The sequence below is a fragment of the Episyrphus balteatus genome, chromosome 3 (assembly GCF_945859705.1).
Source record: "Episyrphus balteatus chromosome 3, idEpiBalt1.1, whole genome shotgun sequence".
Taxonomy (NCBI): Eukaryota; Metazoa; Arthropoda; class Insecta; order Diptera; family Syrphidae; genus Episyrphus; species Episyrphus balteatus.
This window is the reverse complement of record NC_079136.1, coordinates 64705287-64726634: the sequence shown is the minus strand read 5'-3', so window position 1 is coordinate 64726634 and position 21348 is coordinate 64705287. Positions and strand designations below refer to the sequence as shown.

The 21348-nt window shown below is 30.6% G+C and overlaps 1 protein-coding gene across 1 annotated transcript in view; it reads left to right on the top strand.

Annotated features, from left to right (window-relative positions):
* LOC129916516 (alpha-2C adrenergic receptor) overlaps positions 1–21348 on the top strand; it is a 297933-nt gene that overhangs the window by 213410 nt on the left and 63175 nt on the right. Inside the window, exon 2 of the mRNA XM_055996515.1 lies at positions 683–853. Coding sequence (XP_055852490.1) covers positions 683–853 — 171 coding nt within the window. The remainder of the gene's footprint in view (positions 1–682; positions 854–21348) is intronic.

Genomic DNA, 21348 nt, shown 5'->3' with positions numbered 1-21348 from the left:
TTCAAACCAAACCACTTTTCATCAAAAAAGCAAAAAAATCAATATTTTTTCTTTTTTAACACCATTAAATATATTTTTTCAAATGACAACCTATAGTAATTTTTATATCATCTGAAAGGTTATTTCACCTTTAATATGATCATATTTCTACCATGCCTGGAAAAAAAATAAGAATTGTTTAAAGCCAACTATGTCGAAATTTCAGGTGTTTTGAGGTATTTTTCAAGTTTTTCAATTTAAGATTGTGTAACTTGTAGAGCTCGTACAGTTGATTGTGATATATCAAATGAAAGGTTATGTTATCAGCATGCGTATTAAATCAAATTTGTATATGCACTAGATCAAAAGATATAACGTGTGTAGAAAAAGAACATCTTTTTACCGTTATCTCAGAATTTTGAATATGAAATTAATTGAAATTTTGTACGTTTATAGTTTATTTAATTACCTATCTACAAATTCAAATTCATCTATCTATTAAAACAAAAAAGTTATAACAAGTTGAATGTTCGTGTCGCGTTTTCGTTTCATCTTGTTTGAAATCACTACGATACTAAAGAAGTTTTCACTCCAACACTTTTATTTTTAATTAAATCTTAATAAAAATGTCCTATCTTAAATATTAAAAATTTAATACTATCTATTTTTTGTTAATAATATTTTTTTTTCTTTTCATTTTCAGCTAAGTGAAGACATTGGTTACGTTTTATATTCAGCATTAGGATCATTCTACATTCCTAGTTGTATAATGGTATTTGTATATATTCGAATATATTTTGCGGCAAAAGCTAGAGCGAGACGAGGTATTAAAAAACAACCAAGGAAACCACCCAACGAGCAGGTAAAATATCAGGCATGTAAACCAAAATCATTTTTTTTACTTATACCTACATTAATATCATTAGAACAAAAATCATTAAAACATTTTTTGTCATTTATAATTTAATAGAGAAAAAAATAAATTCAAATTAAATGTGAAAAACGATATATATTCTAAAAAAAAAAAAAAAAAAAAACATGTGGAATCTATAATGTGACATTTTCTAGGAAAAATTTAATTTCAAACTTCTAAGGAACACACTCTGTCTCTTCTTTCAATCGAATTTGTTATCCATCTGTTGAGACTTATACAAACACAAATCTTAAAAAATTAAAACGTTTTTAGAATAATTAATTTTTCTTCCTAGAAATGGCACCAAACAGAAGAAGATTCTTTTAGTATCTTCGGAATCTCCCCCAAGGGTAATGAATAAAATCTTATCGGTAATCAATTTTTCGATTCTGACCCAACCCAAACCAAAATCCACCAAGAGACCCATTCCACCACAATGCCTTCATTATTCTTACGAAACTGACACCCCCACTATGGACAATGGACATGGATAGGGACACACAAAAGTACTACATTGAAGCTTCAAATAAATGCCACATTCTATATCTGGAACGTAGATTTATCGTTACCATTGTCTCTCGTGCAGAACACAACACAAAATACATTCAATTATTTATTTATTTCCCTTAAATCTACTACGCAATATTTCATCGCTACATGGCATGTACCTTCTCCAACAAAAAAGAAAGAAAAAAAAAAACAAAAAAAAATTCCAAAAAGCTTTTCACCTAGATCTTGAGATGTGGCAGGTGGCAAATAATACATTTGTATGGTGTGGTCATACATTCTTCTAAATCTGTCCATTGGGTAAAACGTATAGTGCATTCCAATGTTGCTTTTGCTTCTATTGTTGTACCCTTACATATATATTTTTGTACGTTAAAAGTGAGTATCACAATTCACAATTGTAGGTAGAGAATAAAAAAATCACAATGACCTCTGTAGAAATGGATATTGTATTCTGACTTTTGCCATAGGCGCCAGCAATTTGTTTTCGAGAAGAGAAAAAAGGGGTTTAAAATGTTTGAACTAAATATGTATTTAAGGTTTTAAGAAAAAATTAAATAAGGTGGGATTCATTATTGAAGCTAAAATAGAGATTTTTCTCAAGTCTTTGTTAATTTTTTTTTTTGCAATTTGAAATGGCAACACTGTTCAATATTATTTTCATTTAAAAGAACAAAGATAATTATTTAATAAATCGCAATTATTTTCAATTTTTGTTTCATTGGTAGCAGGTTTTGTATTAATTTTTAGAATTCAAATTTAAACGGTCACTGTGGTGTATGTGTAACAATTTTTTTTTTTTGCAATCTACTTCTTTTTTTTTTTTTGTTAAACTTAAACAGTTAAAATTTGTGATCCATTTTGTAATCATTAACATAATGTAATGGTCAGTTTAAATTTGACATGGGAAGTACCTACTGATTAGCAAAATTTTAAGATAAATACAAACTTTTGCTAGGAAAAAAAAAGTATCTTAAAGCGAAATTATATTTAATTCATAAACTATTAAATATAAATACATACATAAGTGTATGATTTTAGAGAAAATCTTTCAATTCAAACAAAAATATTTTCCTTTCGAAATCTTTAATTGTAGTTTCTATGGAAAAAAAAATTCGTTTCAAATAAATTTTGGTTTACCTTTACATACTTTGAAATGAATAAATTCATATTATTCTGATTGGCTGCCAAAAAGGATTTTTCTGTGAATTTGTATCCTGAACACAATAAATGTTTGTGTTTGATTTGGAATTATACTTCAATATTTCAAAAAAAAAAAGATACTCAAAGGAAAAGAAATTTAATAAAGTGGTGAGCAAAGCAAACACAATAAAAAAATATGTGTTTGGCCTTATAAAGATCCATATTAGTTATTTTCTCAGTTTAAACTTATCCCAAAGTGATTTTACAAAGTTAAGAAAGAAAAATCTGATGTCGATCTCTCAAGATTGGTCCTGATAAAGAGGTGGTTTTAGTGGTTAAGAGTTCCACACTACTTGGTGTCGAATACTGCCAAGTGTCTTTTGAAGAATTCCTCCCGTCAAAAAAAAAAAGAAAAAAAAAGTTATTTTCTCAGAATTGTTCAAAAATCAGTTGCAATAAGCTAACACACTACAGTTCTACTCAAATTGAAATTTTTTTCAAGATAAACTGTCCCTTTATAAATTTTAAGGAAATATGGTGAGAGCCAACAGATAGAAAAAAATAAAAATTGTTAAAAAAAAATTTTATTTAACTTTTCTAAGAAAAACCGAATATACAGTTTTATTGCAATTCCTTTAAACATATAACGTTTGCAAAATTTAATCAAAATCTTAACAGTCGTTATCGAAAAATTTGCAATAATTTAAAAATTTTGTATGGGAGCAACACGTTCAAAGTAGATACGAGAAAAACAAAAAAAAAAACATATCATTCATAGGTACTCACCATTTAGAAACTACATAGGGCATAGGGTTGCCAGGTTGCCACGTTGTAGAGTAATTTTTTTTTTAATTTTACGCTACTCTGCTTGCACGATATGTCGAAAAGGATTTAAAAAAAATATATTGTTAATGAAAATTTAATTTAAAAAATTTAATATTCAAGATTTTTAAAAATTCAAATTTTAAGAATTTCAAAAGTTATGACAAAAAAACATAAATTTTTGCGTTATAAGAAGGAAAACATCAACAACGAAGTAAGAAGGAAAACAATGATGAAATTTGTGGGAATTATCATGGTTAATTGAAAAAAGTGGTAAGAGTAATATTTTTACACTTTTTTAGCTTACTTCACATAGCCGCAAAATTCGTTGTTTGAGAAATAATTTGTCAAAAATCAGCATTTAAGGTAGGTATTTGAAATATTTTTTATGTTAATAGAAAGAAATCTGAATTTAGAGACAAAAGAAGACATTAGTTTTAAATTTTTGCAAAAAATTGAAAACGCAAAAAGAAGTTTAGCGTTGGCTATTTTTTTTTTTTTTTTTTTCAATTGGAAAGTACTGAAGCTTGAGCCTTAAGCAGGCCAAGGTTTTGTTAGTATTGAATAAATATTTGGACTTGTTTTGTACTGATTTGTATGATCTAAGTTGGCAAAATTTACTCTTGCAGGACCTAGTCTATGACAATGGGCTGTAGATATGAATAAAAAATACTCAATACTAGCAATAGGAAATAAATAAAATTATAAACTAGGGTTATTTTTATAATTTTTCAAGTAAAATCATTTATTATTTTTTATGATTCCTATGCATCACTCAATATTTAAAAATTTTCCAATAAATAATTGTATTGTGAAGAAATGAATAAAAGGTTTTTTTTTTGTGAAAATAGAGTCATATGGCCTGGGTCACTTAATTAAGCTTATATAAAAGTTTGTTTTGACACTTTAATAACTCCTTAATAAAGTCAAATCAAATCTATAAAAATGCTATGGTTTTGCATTTTTTCAATATGGTGAGTAAAAACCAAATTAGATTTATTGGGGCTTTTGAGATAAAAAAAAATTTAACTGAGTCTTATTTTGTGGGAAATGTGATAATTTTGTGGCAAATGATTTTTGTATAGGTAATTCGCTAAAATATTAACGAAATACCAAAAAGTGAAACTTCACTCCCTTCAATATCTAAAAAGAAAACTGATTTTGGATATTTTTTTTTTTTTAAAGTCAATTTTATTAGTTAATGCATTAAACCTAATATTTACTTAACGGATAAATATAATTATTAGTTTATCTTACCTAATTTTTCAAATAAAGTGCTACCTTAATATTGTAATTAATTAATTTCTTCACTAATTATATTATTTGTTATTTTTTTTACCACATGACCACTTTAACATATGGGCAGTCAATATCTTTTATTTAATATCCAAATGTTTCTTTAATAACTCAATACAAAACCAAATATATGAATCAAAAGAACAATATTTATTAACATGGTAAACAATTAACCCAAAGGGGAACAAGTTATACCCACTGCACTTAATCTGTTGTACGCCTATGACTATATACCTAAATTAGTCCTTAATAAATAATGAAATTACTTGCTTCGAATGTACACAATACAGTTATTTATATAATTATTATTGTAACAGAGAAATGCTATCATTGGGCGAAACAAAGACATGAAGAAATAATAGTTGTCAGCTTAAGAGCATATTATTTGACCTGTGTTACTATCTAACTGTATAAAATTAGAAAATACACTTGGGAGGGAAATAGGTAGATGTAGATTGTGATATGGTTTAATTTATTTACATGTTTTGAATATGGAGTGAAATTATATACACATAGGTATCTATTCAACTACAGAAAATGAAGTCATTAAAATAATGGTTATTATAGAACTTGTGAGATACTATGAAATCTTACGATTTGAAGATAAAAACTTGAAGATTCACTTAAATTAAGTTTAAACTGCGAAAATCCTTTACTTCAAACTTGCATCCAACCTTAAACGGAGAATGGGTACTTTGGCATGGGTTGCATGTTGCATCCCATGCTGCAGTGTTTTCATCTCCAGTGTTTTTTTAAGCAGAACACTTTTTGTTGTGTTTCTATCAATTTTTATCGATTTTTTTTTAATGATCAAACCAATTTAACATTATCGTAACAAAAGTTTAACCCTGCAACTTTTTTTCTTTGGCAAAAAGTCATAATAAAGATCAAAAAAGCGAAAATTTTCTCTGAAAACTGGTTTCCATCAAATGCTGTATAATGTCAATTTTATCTCAAGGCTCCGTCAAAATATGGACATTTTAAGACTGGATGTTCTTTACAATTGCTTTAAAAACTACAAGAAGTGTCCCAAGCGTACTGTTTTTCTTGTTCGCTGCCAAAATTTAGGTGAAAAAATCTGTCGAATGACTAGCATATTCGTTGAAAAAAAAGTTCCTGGAACTCAAAATAGGGTAAAAGTGAAATTCATTTTTTCTTGTTCACGACAATTTCACGAATTTGAAGGGCTTGTTCTTTTGAGAAAATAAGAAATTTTGAAAGTAGTTTTTGAACTGTATAACCAAAGCCAGGCCTGCTTTGCCAATAAATAGTTTGTCTGGAGTATAGCTTTAGCGTTTTTAATGAAAATGTCCGAGTTTGTTCTGATACACGAGTACCTAATGCTAATTTTAAAACATGGTAGTTTCTCGAAGCCGGGTGTAACAACTCAAGAAGAAAATCACTTATAAGCTGGTTTAAAAACCTGGGGCATTGTTATTTAACCCCTTGTAACCCACCATCGTAAATTTTAAAATTAATAATGTCAATCGAAAGGGCTTTAGCTATAATAAAACACGTATTTTTTAAAAATTCAATAAATTCATAATTTGCTTAGTTATTTCGAAATTTACGCAGTAAAAAAAAAGTTTAAATAATTTATTTTTGTATATAAATGCAAAAATTCAAACAAAAAGCTATTTAATATTTATTTTTAGGCGCATTCCTAAATATTTACTGTAGGTAAATAAAAATATTTTGCTTTAAAAATAAATTTTATTGCAAAAAAATTTGATTGAATGAATACGAAAAATTTGCTGCATTGAAGAAAAAAAATTCAATGAAAATGTTGGCACTAAATATTTTTGCTTTAATATTCGTCGAATTTCTTACAATTTTGACTATTTGACCATTTACGTTCAATATTGTAGCTGAAAAAGATAAAATTGTAAAAAATTCGACGAATATTAAAAAAAAATATTTAATGCACACATTTTGCATTGAATCTTTTTTCAATGCAGAAATTTTTGTTTGCAATTTTTTTTTGCAATAATTTTTTTAATACATTATATTTTTATTTGCAATAAATATATTTTTTTTAACTCAAATATTTTTTGGTTGCAATAAATATTTTTTTTAATGCATTTTTTTTTTATTTGCTATAAATATTTTGTTTTTCTTTAAAAATGCATTTTTTTAAAACCCATACAAATCTTTTTCTTTTATTGAACATAATTGAATTTTAATACGTATTTGTTTCGCTTTATAAAATACTCAATTTAATGAAGCTAATAAATCAAAAATCATTTTTCTTTATATAAAATCATAATAAAAACCCATATTCATGTATTACGATTTTTTCTTGGAACATGTCCATGAATCATTTCAAGTGAAAATGTAATTTTTCCTAAAATTTTAGTTTTTGAATTTCTATTTTCTTTCAAGTAAATTCATCCAAACCTGAATCTAAATTTCGTCCAAACTTTTAAAAATGAAAAAGAAAAATAATAATTTGTAAGGATTCTGTTATTAGTAGTTGGTTTTATTTAACGTATAAAAAAAATTATAAAAAAATCTGTGTTTAATACTTCATCCTTTATAGAACTTAAAAATAAAAAAAAAAAAAAAAAATAAGGACTTTTCATGACCAGAATACATAAATTTCCACACAATAAATTATAAAACATTGAAGCTCATAAAAATGCAAATATGCAGTCTATACATCTGCTAGTTCGTGCAGTTCGTAGAAATGGTATAGTTTATTTTACTTCTTTATTCCTCATTCATCCTCTCTAAAGGACTCTCTCGTCTTCCAATCACTCTGAAATTAAAACTACGTAATAAAAATAGCAAAAAAAAAATCGACAAAAACTAGGGCATTTAACAAAAAACTACTAAAAAAAAAAGTAAAAAATAAAAATAAAATAGTAACAAGGAACGAAACAAAAATCAATAAAATGAAAAAAAAAAAAAAAATTCAAAACATCTGGCTAACGTACGAGTATATATTTATATACACGACCAAGTACATCTTCGACAGAAAAATGAGATTCCTTAAAAAATGAATCGACAAAAAAAAAAATTATCCACTTCCACATCCTCTCATGACCATGGCCGACATTCAACATCCGCCAGAGTTTTAGTATCGTTCGTTAAGTTAATGAACTATAAATAGCACAACATGCATTTTGGCATAATGAGAGAGTGAGAGAGAAACGAGCGAGGGGGAATACATATATAATTTTGAAGCGAATGAATTTAATTTTATGTTGCCTGGCCTCTAAGATCCTTTTTTTTTTGTCCATCCTCCTGCTTTTTTCTCGTATAATATCGTTGTCGAAGCCCCGAAGGACACGAACACATAATGCACGAATGTTGTGCTTTTGTTAAGGATTCATATAATATTTCCTTGTTCTTTTGTCTGAATGAGACTCAAAATGCTCTTCGGTAGGCATTTTAGCTTTTCTCTGTATTTTTTGTATACAAAAATATTGAACAGCTGGCTGCTGTACTTTCTATGCTTTACAAAACCTACTCAAAAAAGTGTCACACAAAGACTCTTTCGTTCGTTCGAAACCATAAAACGCGAGAATAATGCCAAACGTAGCTATTCCAAGGATATTCGAATTGTTGTTCAACAATCTTCCTGCCTCTTCTTCTATATCGTTCATCCTCCAGCAAGCCAGCATTTTAAGACGCGAAGAGGGTATAAAGAGATGCTTTTGTTTGAGATATGATATCCTTGGCAGAAAAGTACAACCATAACCATTGAAAAATGAAGCAGAAAATGTTTGGCGAAAAAAAAATGAAAAAACACCAAGTCCATTGGAAGGTATTGGCTGGGGCTTTTAAAGGTATTTTATGTTTTTTGTTTTCTTTCTTTCTGTCGGTTTCTTTGTTTATGTGTTTGGCGTAAATATCTACAGTAAATTTACTTTGATATAAGTTTGCAAGATTCTTTTGTGTATCTAACGTCTTGTGGGTTAATGGAAAATGCTGTCAAGGAAGTTATTGTTTATATTTGTTCTTATTTTTTTTTTAAAGTTCGATGGTTTTTCTGGGAGGAAATGTGGAGATGATTTATAAAAAAAAAAAAACCTGCCAATATTCCTCACATGGTGCTGTGTGTGAATCATTTTATGAGAGTAAACTTTTATTTTTTGTAGGTATTTTGTATTAGCAGAAAGGTAAATATTGGGGATTGCAAAAAAAAGTTAAAAGTCTTTCCAAATGGATCGTTAAATCGATGAATTATTTCAGGCAATGAAAGGAAATTTTTTTTTAAAGGTCCATAAAAAATATTTTCTTCCTTTAAAAATAATTTACTTTAAAATTTGGATTTTTGTAAAATACAAATTCAAATTTGGGGTAAATCAAATAAAATTTGTAGGTACGTTAGATCATCGAAAAGTAGTAAATGAGTACACCACACTCAAAGCATTTAAATCAGTAGAGTAGCTTTCATGAAAATTATTAACAAATTATTGGTTATTCCTACGAAATAGAACAATAGTTGGAACCCAACCAACCACAGTGAAAGGAAGACCAAAGCTATGGAAATGATAGAATTGCCTACTAAGATAGGAACAAGAATAGTCTGATAACAGTTACCAGTCACCGAAGTTACTTGTTAAAAAAAGAGCTCGTACAAAAAACATCACCAGACTTGAAGAAAAAAATAGAAGTTTTTCTAAAGAAGTATCGCCAGTATCACTAATGGACAGACGCCAAAACGGATCAGGCCCACGCATAGCCGTATTTAGGGGGGGTGGTTGGGGGTTTAACCCTCCCCCCCCCCGAAATTTTTTTTCAGAAAATCAAAAGATATATTACACTGGTCAACAAGGTTTTTGCCACAAGAACCAAAATATACTTTTCTAGTAGTTTTTGGGGTGCTTAATCCGAATCTGAAGTCAGAAAAATTTGATTGGCCTTCGTTTTTGAAATATTACCGTTAGAAAATGTCTAAATACGTAATTTTGGCTGTTTTCGAGGTTATGTTTTTAAGTGGAGTAATTTATTATGAATAAATTTGTAATGGTGCCTATAAGAGCTAGTTTTATTCTTTCAAAAAATGTTTAAATCTTTCCGATATCTCTTTTATTGCCCGAGATATTTAAAATTAAAGTAGCGGTCTTTGAATCAGAAACAACACTGGCCAACCGAAATAAACTTTTTTTGCCACAAGAATCAAAATATACTATTCTGAAGGTTTTTGGGTTGCTGAACTCGAATCCAAAATCAGAAAAATTCTATTAGCCTTCGTTCTTCAAATATTACCGTTATAAAATGCAAAAAAAGGTTTTTTTTTATAACGGTTATATTTCAAGAACGGAGGCTAATAGAATTTTTTCGATTGCGGATTTGAGTTCAGCAACTCGAAAACCTTCAGAAAAGTATACTTTGGTTCTTGTGGCAAAAATTCTGTGACCAGTGACTTAAACTTTAGATTAAGTTTAGTTTCTCTTTGGCTTATTAAATGAAACTTAAGATATCTCGAGAAATAAAAGAGATATCGGGAAAATGTTAACAGTTTTTCAAAAAAGAATATCTGTTGATATAATAACCGTTACAAACTTGTTTATAATGAATTACCCCACATCAAAACAGAGCCTCGAAAACAGCCAAAATGACGTTTTTTTAGCATTTTATAACGGTAATATTTCAAAAACGGAGGCCAATCAAATTTTTCTGACTTCAGATTCGGATTCAGCACCCCGAAAACTACTAGAAAAGTATATTTTAGTTCTTGTGGCAAAAAAAAGTTAAATTTTGTTGACCAGTGTTATTAACAAGAACAAGTCTAATACGTGTGGCACTAAATGGTTTGTTTTTGTATTTTAGTGATTTGATTAACTACCTGAAAATCTTCTTTAAAGTCTCTACCAATTTTGTAAAGAAGCTGTCGATGAAGTTTTTATAAAGGAAAACAAAAAAATTTTGGTCCATTAAAACGTTTGGTAAGGGATTTTCCAAAAAATGAGTTTTTGCCTCTGTGCCCATTTTCTTAAGCACCATGTTAACACCTTAAATTGCTCTTTAAGAACCTTTGAATACCACAAGTATTTATGCAAGGTTTTTGTTGGCGAGTCTTTAACTATAATTTTTCAAAGGGTTTCGGTGTGCCGAACTCGAATCCAAAGACAGACTTATTCGATCACATCTCGTTTTTGAAATATTACCGTTAAATCTATTTAAATCTTTCTGACATCTTTTCTGCTGTCCGAGATATCTTCAGTTGCTTGTTATTAGTTGTGTTCACTGACGCTGTGCTGGACTGTTCTAGGCAGAAAAGTACAGCTTTTTGCTGTTCATTGAGATTTTTTCTGTGCTGAACTGTTCTAGTTTGCTGTTCATTGACAAATCTAGAACAGTTTAGAACAGGATTTTCTGTTCTTGCTTTTGAGTCAGATCAGGTTAGAACAGACTCGTGAGAAGTGTCAAAAGCAAAGCTGTCATTTTTTTCTTTTTGTTTTGATTTAATTGTGCGAATTATTCTCGGGTACTCGTGGTTTTTATAAATAAAAACAATTTTTAATTATTTTTTTCGCAGTAAAAACACAAAAAAATAGAAAAAAAAAAAAACCAAAACCGATAAACAAAAAATTCATATAATTTACAATTTGTTTTTTTTTTTTTTTATTTTGACAACTGATGTTTGAATGACTGTTCTAACTTGTTCTGACGTTTCTCATGAAACTGTGCTGTCCTATTCTGTTCTGATTTAGAAAAATCCTCGGTGAACACAACTATTAGGTCTGTTTAATGAATCTGATTCGCACAGAAAAGTACAGAAAATATCCAAAAAGTACAAGTTTTTGTGTTTCATGAAAAAAAGCACACTCCAACTTGTTCTATATTCTGTCATTTTATGTTCCATGAAGTTTTTCAGCACAGAAAAGTTCAAGTTTTTTTGCTCCTACTGTTGGGGTAGAGCAAGTGAGTTAAAAGTGTCAATTGACAGCTGTTTGTTTGATGAAATAAGAGAAAATAAGATTTTTAAAAGCGAATTTCTTAACGATTTTGAAAAATAACAAAAAAAAAAGATAACGGGAATGTTAAAAGTGCTAGTAAATCATTTATTTTAGTAAAAAATCATTTCAAGAAATTATTTTGAATTACAAATTTTGCAACTGATATAAACAACATGTCAATCTTGCTAAATACGAAGTTGAACTTTTCTGTTCTTTCTTGTTCTGACAGTATTTACAAACTTGTGCTGCTCTGTTTTGTTCTGTCCTAGATTTTTTTTCATTAAACAGACCTATTGTTACCCACTTTTGTTCTATGTTAAGCTTAAATCCTGTAGGTATATAAGCGAAAATAAATGTATCCATTTATTCAAAGTGTAGTACAACATGTACAACATTTCGTTATTTTTTTGTTTCAAATTAAACAATTTCAGTTTATTGTTAAATTTCAAAGTGAAGTATAATTAGCTCATGTCAAATAACTTATATTATTAAATTTTTTTTGTTTTTAAGTATTGTCAATTTCATTTAGAACTCAATAGATAGAATATACCTATCAATTTTCTGCTACAAAATTTCAGTGCGAAAAAAAGTCCATTTTTCAATGTTTTATATATAAAATTGTACGAAATAATTTTTTGTATAAAGCCTAACAATGGTTAAAATTTGTTTCTTCAAAAAAATGTTCTTGATCGCTAACGCTCGCAATTTATATCAACCAACTTATCACTCTTTAAAGCAATTTAAACTAAAGATGCCGCGGAATTTTAAACTTTTAACTACTAATTCCTCTCCTAAAAAATACTTAAAAAGGATATTGTAAAGTTTTTCGCTTCGACACAGTTCTAATGACCATTTGCTTTAGTGGGATTAAGAATCGACTGCAGTTAGGTACATATTATAGTTGATACAAAGTATTGTCATTCGTAAAAAAAATTGTATTTGCTCTGAGCTAAAGACAAATTTCGACATGGTTGGCTTTAAAAAATTCTTACTTTTTTTGTAGGCATGGTAAAAATAATGATTGAAGGGTCATATAAAAGGTGAAATAATAATGATATAAAATTTATTATAGGTTGTCTTTTAAAAAATGGATTTAATGGCCTTAGAAGAGAAAAGAGATTGATTGTTTTGCTTTTTTGTATGAAAACTAATTGGGTTAAAAAAATTCTAGATGTTGCATAGACATGGTCAATATAAATATTTTGACCAAAAACAATAAGCTTTCAGATGGTATAAAATTTATTGTAGGTTGTCATGTAAAAAAAGTGATGGAATAAAAAAAAGTTATATTTGTTGGATTTTTTTTTAAATGATTTTTAAGGTTTCACTTCAACCACGTGTGAATAGCACACATGATTTTTTTTAAGCACTAAATGCCTGTGATCTTCTTAATAATCCCAGACTGTTTTAGAAAGCGTAAGTTGAGCTGTAGAGGACCCGGACAAGTGAATTTTTTTTTCTCTAAATCAAAAGAGACCTCAAGATCTCTTTTAAGCTCTATTCATAACTGCAAACCAAAATATTCTTGAATTTTTGGTTCCTCTACATTTAGGTAAACAAATTACAAATTATTTTTTTTTTCTTTTTGCCTTTCGAAAAAATCCAAGGGAGAGATATGGATTTTTTTGTAATTTCTCCAAATTCATCGAGTAAAAAGAAAACAAAAGAAAAGATCTCTTTAAATTCTATTCATATTCTGGGGTCGAATTACGGCATACGTTCGTTAACGAATGGTTGCTATGTGTCCCTATCGTTTTCTAATAATTAAATAGAGACAGAAATAGTCAAAACGTTAACGTATGATCGTAATCGTGTGCCGTAATTCGACCCCTGGTTTCTACTTTTTTTTACTCATTTATGAAATCTCAATTAATGAAATCTCCAGATCTCCCACTTCTTTTGAAAATAAATAACATATTGAAGGATCTCTTACTATATAACTTCAGCTTCAGCAAAAAATATCGTTCCAGATGGCCCGAGAGATCCCGACTGTGAGTACTTAATCATTTTCAGCTAAGAGAGAAAATGTCAAAATTTGATCATTTTAGTTCTAGAATGTTATAATTCAAAATTATTTGAAATAGACATGCATATTCTGAGAACTGTTAATGTTCCATTCAATCGGTTAATTCAAATCAAAACTACGTTTAAACTATAAACCCCACAGCTAGTCAATTAGATACTTGTTTTGAAATTTCACTCCAAAATTCCCCTTAGAGTAATATGACACGATACCATATTTTTATTTAATCAACAACCAATGTTGTGTCACTTAATTAAATCCAATTTTGAGAATCAGTTTTAATTTGAACTTTTCGTACATCTATCTCTTGCCAGTGATGCTTTTTGAATACCTCTATCGCTGCCTTGCACCCACTCACCACTCCTAAAAAACCAAACCCCACTTCCATAATGATTCCAAAATTCCCCGAGGGTATAAAATCGAAAACCATTTTCTCAAAGTCTCTCGTCTTTATGTATCGCAAAAGAAGCAAGAGTACGGATACTACTACTGCTGTTGCTGATGCTCCTCTATAAAGAAGGTATATAGAGGTTCATATTGAGAACTTGAGTACATTTTGCAATTTTGCTTCAAATGCACACTGGTGCAATCTTCTGGAAATTGCGGAAGTATTGGGAAACGACTACGTACCGTCATACATTTTCCCAGATTGAATTTAGATTTTTATGATGCCATGACGGTGTTATAGAGTTGGTGGAGGGAGGGAGGGAGGGAGGGGATGGAAAGGGTGGCGGTGGTGATGGTGGGTGCGGTGATTGAGTTTCCTGGATTTATGCTCACAATTTGGCTTCTGCTTCGACTGTCTCTCTTTTTGCTCTGACTTTATCAAGTCAAGCCAATAAAGTAAGGAAATTGCTTAAGAGGTTGATGCACATCAGGCACACCCAATCGTTGTGTATAATTCGGTTATCTATGGTTTAATTTGTTTTATTTTTTTTCTAACGATGTGGAAGTCGCTGATGGTTTTTAAGGGAAAGGCAGCTGCTTAGTTCAGTGATTTAAACCTATTCAGATAATTTATACTTGTTACTGAAGTTAATTTTGCTTATAAGAAAGACATGGAACGTGATGGTTTAAAGTGAAGATACAGGAGAAGAGTTTATGAAAGAATATATTTTGACTTTTTTTTTTAGTATAAATGAATGTATTGAAATGTCGTTTAAGGTAGAAATTGGTAGAATAGATTTTGTTCCAATTACGTATTAACTGATGCAACCCAGTATTTTTAACTGCGAGTTAAATTACAAAAAAAAGATCTTGTAACATTAATTTCCGAGTTCCACTACAAATCCTGACATTATTTTGTAACACTGTCAGTCATGACTCATGAACACAATGTGGTCGCCGTAGTTGTTCTCCTTAAAGTTGTCTAAAGATTTGCATTAAGAAATAGCTTAACCCATTTGATCACCCTTCAGCTCGCACTATGTATATTTTGCCAGAGTCACACCCCGGATATAGACTTTACTTTCCTCTATCAAAACAACAATTCCAGAACTTAGCGTCTTTTAACTTTCACACAATAAAAAAAAAGAGTGTGTGTACACATGTACACGCGACTGAAGTTATACTTCTCATTCAGTATATGTAAATGAATTTCATTTGATATTTTTAATTTCTATTATTAAATTAATTAATCCACACTTCGTTTTTTTACATTTTTATCAAGTGAACAATAAATTAATTCTTTCATCCTCCTTGCGTCCATGTAGTTTTCAATTTATTCTGTGAAATTTACTTATGTTGTAATATGGAACTTGCAGGGTTGCTACAAAGCTCAAAAGTGAGCTGAGCTCAGCTCACAGCTCAGCTTAAATTTTGAGCTAGCTCACTTTTGAGCTATGTACCATAGCTCAGCTCATTTGAGCTGAAAGTGAGCTGAGCTGATGGTTGAGCTGAGCTGAGCTGTTGGGTGAGCTAAGGTAAAGTGATCTTATAGCTGTGATGGGTGAGAGGATACATTGATTTTTATTTGGAAAGTATAATGAAATATGAAGATATTTTAAACTTTTATAAAACACCATAGCTTAAGATGTTTGGTTCTAGTTATTAATGGAATTATTTTAACACATGGATATTTTTATAAATAAAACAGATAATTTTTCGTGATCTTTTCTCTTGGTTTTTTTAATAGTAAATATATGTCTATTTTTTTAGTAAAATATTTCTTTTTTTATCATAAAAAAAATTTCGGTACAATCCGGTTTTTCGACTTTTTTCAAAATTCCGAGAAAATCCCGTTTGAAAGTTGGGGTAAATTTTTTTTTCGAAAAATCCCCGAATCTTTGAACGCTCCTGGAAGCTAAACCGCTTGAGAGCAATTTTTGGGAGTGATGCCAAATGATAGCTTGTGTCATGGGCCTACGCTTTGCACATTGTCAGATTTTTAAAAAATCGCCTTCCATGTTAAACCGCCACATCATGCCTATTTTTTCAGAATCGTGCCTATTTTTTTTTTACTTTTAAATTCTCCCGGTTTGAGAACGCGTGGACCTACAGGGATGGGAGTTGTACCCAAATGTAGGTTAGAGTCCCCGCTACCTTTTGGCATCTAAAAATTTTTTTTTCATTTTCTTCAAAATTCCGAGATATAGGCGTTGGAAGTTGGGGCGCTCACTTTCAGCTCAGCTCAAATGAGCTAAGCTATGGTACCTAGCTCAAATTTGAGCTGAGCTGAAATGTGAGCTTTTTGCAACCCTTGCAACTTGCCACATGGAAATTACCACATGCAACTTGCCACATGCAACTTGCCACATGCAGCTTGCCACATGCAACTTGCCACACGCAACTTGCCACATGCAACTTGCCACATGCAACTTGCCACATGCAGCTTGCCACATGCAACTTGCCACACGCAACTTGCCACATACAACTTGCCACATGCAACTTGCCACATGAAACATGTAACTTGCAACGTGTTGTGTGTTTTATGTTTGCCGTACTGCGGCGAACATTTTTAAATACTAAAGTACTGCCTACTCTAAAGGTGAAACGACAGCCCTGCTACCCAGGGTGATCGCGTCATAATCCCTTTGACATTCTTGTCAAAAAGTAAATTTTCATACTCACCCTCCCATAAGAAGTATAACTTCAAAAAAACACTATTTCTGCTTGTGGAAAACGCTTTTCTATGGTTGTGGTTGCGTTGCCCTCCAAAGTGGCGTCTCTTCTACTTTTTTTTCTTACCTCTTATCATACAATATTTATGTGGCTCGGAAAATCTTATTCTGTTTTGGTCATTTTTTGTCTTCCTGTTCTCACAGAAGGCTCAAAATAATTATTTTGTATCTATAGGTACATATTTCCACTGGTTAAAAAGGATGAAGTTATTTAAAATTTCTTTAAGACTTCATGTTTTTTTGGGGCCAAAATTAAAAAATCTTGCCAAATGACCGAAACAGAAAAATGTTTCTTTACAAAAAAAACGGCTCTGTGACGTAGAACATCCTACTTTCGAAATGATGTCTAACTTTCTAGTACTCGGTAAGTCACGTAACCGATTCCACTGAAATTTTTTTTACAAAAATGTGAAAGTAGCCTTAATTTCAAAATGTCAAAAAAAGAAAATAAAATTTAAAAAAAATATTATTTTTTTTAATCAAGTGGCATGGTAGTGCCCAGGTTATAACTCAGGTCATTTTCAAACCCCCTCTAACTTCTATACCAAAAATGGCCGAAATTTCTGAAATTTTTGATCTAGTCAAATACAAAGTCTTCACAAATTTCATCTACTTAGGAGGAGTAGTTTCTGAGACATATAGAGCTTCAAAAATCAAAAAAAAAACGTAAATTATGAAGAACTTCCCCTTAACTTAGAAACTTGGTAAAACTTGGCGAGGTGATGGGGTTAGTGGTGTATATGTAAGAAAAGATCGAAAATTTGAGATTTTCAATTAAGGGGGCGTGGCTATCGGACATTATCGCTGAATTTTCATTATATGTATAGTATATTATTTCTTTACCATCGGATATAATGGGGTTAATTCATGAATATAATATAGTTTGCCAGAAAATGCGATTGAATTTTAAGAAATGTTTGAAAAACAATGAGTTTTTGAACATTGATCCGTTTATTTTTACGAAATTATGTTTTTGATACCGAATGAAGGAGAGTATAGAGCTTATTCTTATCGGATCAAAGCTTGAAAAGTGGATTTTCTGACCTAACCCCTTTGAAGCCGGCAGCGGCAACGATATGTGTAGCCTTTCTGATTATCGTATAGAATCTTGAAACTTGATAAAAAGGTAGAGGTGGTAATTTATACAAAAGAAAACATTTAAATTTTGAGACATTTAATCCAGTGGACAGGGTATCAATCTTTTTTCAATTAATTATCGTCAAATATTATTGAGCACTTCTTTCTATCGTAGAATCTTGAAGCTTGGCAGAAACTTATGCAAAAAAAATATTTTAAAAATAGATATTGGGTATTAAATTTTGTTTGTTTTTTTTTTTGGCAATTTTTCATTTAGTAACCCATTTTTTAAGTTATTTGAAAACTTGCCAATTCAACAGTCAAAATTCAATTGATACAAATTTAAAATCAAACTTAAGAGCTTGGCACACTTTAATATCTAAGTGCTTTTAGTGCCAGCATAATATCAACATAGGAGATCTTGGCTCTTTTAAAAAAAAAAAAAAAAAAAATGTTTTCACATCACCAGCTTTCCAAGTAAATTAGCAAATTGCAAAGAGATAATTGCATAAATATTCTTTACTTAATCCTTTATCTTAACTTTGAACATGTCGTCCTACAAAGCTACAGAGATTATATCTTTTACAGTACAGCAAGAATGTGGAACACAAGACTTTCCTCTGTGTATTTTAATTTGCATGAATTTCAAAACCATTACACCCCGTCAAACAATTTTGGTTCTATAAAGCTTTACAGATGCAATTGTTGCTTCTGTAAAGCATTATAGAAGCAAAATTGTTAGTAGGGACAGCCACACAAAAAAAATCAAAAGTTCTGACCTGGGGTTGCGACTATGTTAATCATATAGTTTTTGGATCGCTGAATCAAGATTCGAAGTCAATTTTGCCCTATCACGTCAGGTTTTCGAGATATCCTCAAAAAAATGTCAAAACCAAAAAAACAAAAGTTCTTATCTGGAGGTGCGAATATATTATTCGAATGTTTTTTGGATCTCTTAAACCGAGTCCGAAGTCTATTTTGCCGTATCACGTCAGGTTTTTTAGATATCCTCAAAAAATGTCAGATAAGAACTTTTTTTTTGTTTTGATATTTTTTTAAGGATATTTCAAAAACCTGACGTGATACGGCAAAATAGACTTCGGACTCGGTTTAAGCGATCCAAAAAACATACGACTAATATATTCGCACCCCCAGATAAGAACTTTTGTTTTTTTTTTTTTTGTTTTGACATTTTTTTGAGGATGTCTCGAAAACCTGATGTGACAAATTTGGCAAAATTGACTTCGAATCTGGATTCAGCGATCCAAAAACTATAATATGATTAACATAGTCGCAACTCCAGGTCAGAACCTTTTATTATTTTTTTTTGTTTTTGTTGTGGCTGTGTTATTTATCGGTATCTTCTTAATTCAGCCGATCAAATCCAACAACAGCTTTAAACTGTCAAGCTTAATGTTTTTGCTTTATAACAAACTTTTTGGTTTTGATCAAAAAATGTCTGAATTTAAACAAAATTTTCTATTTTTTTGTTATAATCTTGCATGCATTTGATCCAATACTCTAATCGACACTGCACTCTACAGTCTACACCTTCCTGCTTACTACTAACAAAATTTCGTGTGATTATCCAAAAGTTTTTCACTTGCTATAATCATATATCCAGGAAAATGGTTTAATTAAAATTTCTTGCTGTCTTATCCAAAAAAGCACTTAATGCTGCTGTCCCAAAAAAAAAAATAAGAAGAAGAAAATTAATAAAAAAAAAAAAATTAATTTATTATCAAGGCATTTGGAATTTGCCTTCAGACACTTTTGAATATTTTGTTTTTGTTGTTTTTTTTTTTTTTTTTTATTCTTCTAGTAAATTCTTAAGAATCGAATTCCTTATCTGACAACTGCAAGGATGCGCACAATATTAAGAATTCAGATTCTCTTTAATTTTTATTATGTATACCAGGCACTTTGTTGGTATGCGTATGTTCTTTCGCTTTTTTCATCATCACATCATCGCATCGGTCCTCATCAGATCGTCCTCGTAGTCAGTGTCGTCCTCACCAGGACTTGCCCGTCCACCGCCGCCCTACGCAAGAATTTCGTCTTGAACAAAATATAGTAGATTATGTATTTTTGAGAAATTTATTCTGCTCCAAGCAAAGGAATCTTTATTAAATCCATGAGATAACTCAGACTCAGACTATATAGTTTGGAGATGAAATTTAATCGGCTTTCAAACACTTCATGGCCAAAATCCTATATACTCCAACATTTATAAGTGCGGGGAAGGCAGCCGAAGGCAAGTGGAGGAAGAGTGCGTGAGTGAATGAGCTTTTCTGTTATTGACAGCTAGCAGCAACAATGGTGGCATCCAACATTATTGCCCCCTCTTGTCTCTTCCACCCCCTCTCCACTTGTACAGTTTATGCCACACCTTTTAAGAAGTTTCTTGTGTTGCCGAAGGGAACGGGCGCTTCATAGTGTAGTGTAAGTGGGAGGGTGAATGTAGTATAGTATTATAATAACGATGATGATGATGATGATGCTGCAAAAGCCTTGATTATAATTCAGGACGATGGCTGTAGGGATGATGTTCATTCACAGAGAGCACAGGGGATGGGTTCTTCATCATCGTCATCATCATGGAGGATGTTTTTGTTGCCACTGATGACGCACTGCCTGTCGCTATAATTGGTGCAAACAGTTTCGAGTTGTTACTTTTTTTTTTTTCTTTTCTTTTTGCTTGTTTATCATGTTGTTGCTGTCTCTTTGAATTCAATGGCAATGACGACGACGACAACGATGACAGATAGATATAGACTGTGTGTTTTTTTTTTTTTGTGTATAGGATAGGACAACCTTGATATTTAGGTTGTTTTTTGTATTTTTTGTCTAATGGCGAATCTTGTTTTTGCAAAAAAATCAAACATAGATTTGTTCATGAACGCATAATGGAAATTATATTTAAACTGTTTCGTTTTGCAAAATTATATGTCAATAATGCAAACAATCTAATAATTTTCAAATATTGGTTGGTTGCTATTTTCCCTTTCATTGCATACCTCAATCTTAAAAATCGAAAATGAATTGGTCAAGATATAGCCTAATGAACAAAATGCTATCGAAATGGGTCACCTAGGTGTATACGTATTTTTTACTTGCGATATAGGTACTATAGGGCAAGTTTAGGATTCGTAAAAAAAGTCGAACTCGAGATAACAATTTTACATGACATTACGATGATGGAGAATGCCAAAAAAGTGGGTCCGGCAATTCTGTCTGTCTGTCTGTCTGTCTGTCTGTCTGTCCGTCTGTCTCTATCTGGAGCTGCAGCCTAAACGAGTGAAGTGATTTTCTTCAAACTTGGTAGTTAGCAGTTTTTGGTGATTCCCTAGAGGGGAAATTGAAATTTTTTTTTTATGACCAAAACTAACGGTACCTGCCATATAACGGAAATAGAAAAGTTAATTTTTTTCAAAAACGGCTCTAACGATTTTGATTAAAATTTTTGTGTGTAATACTACACATAAGGGCCAACTTTTTAAATAAAAAAAATATGTTTTGTACCGTTATTAACGGTACCTGTCATAGAACGGTTTTTTT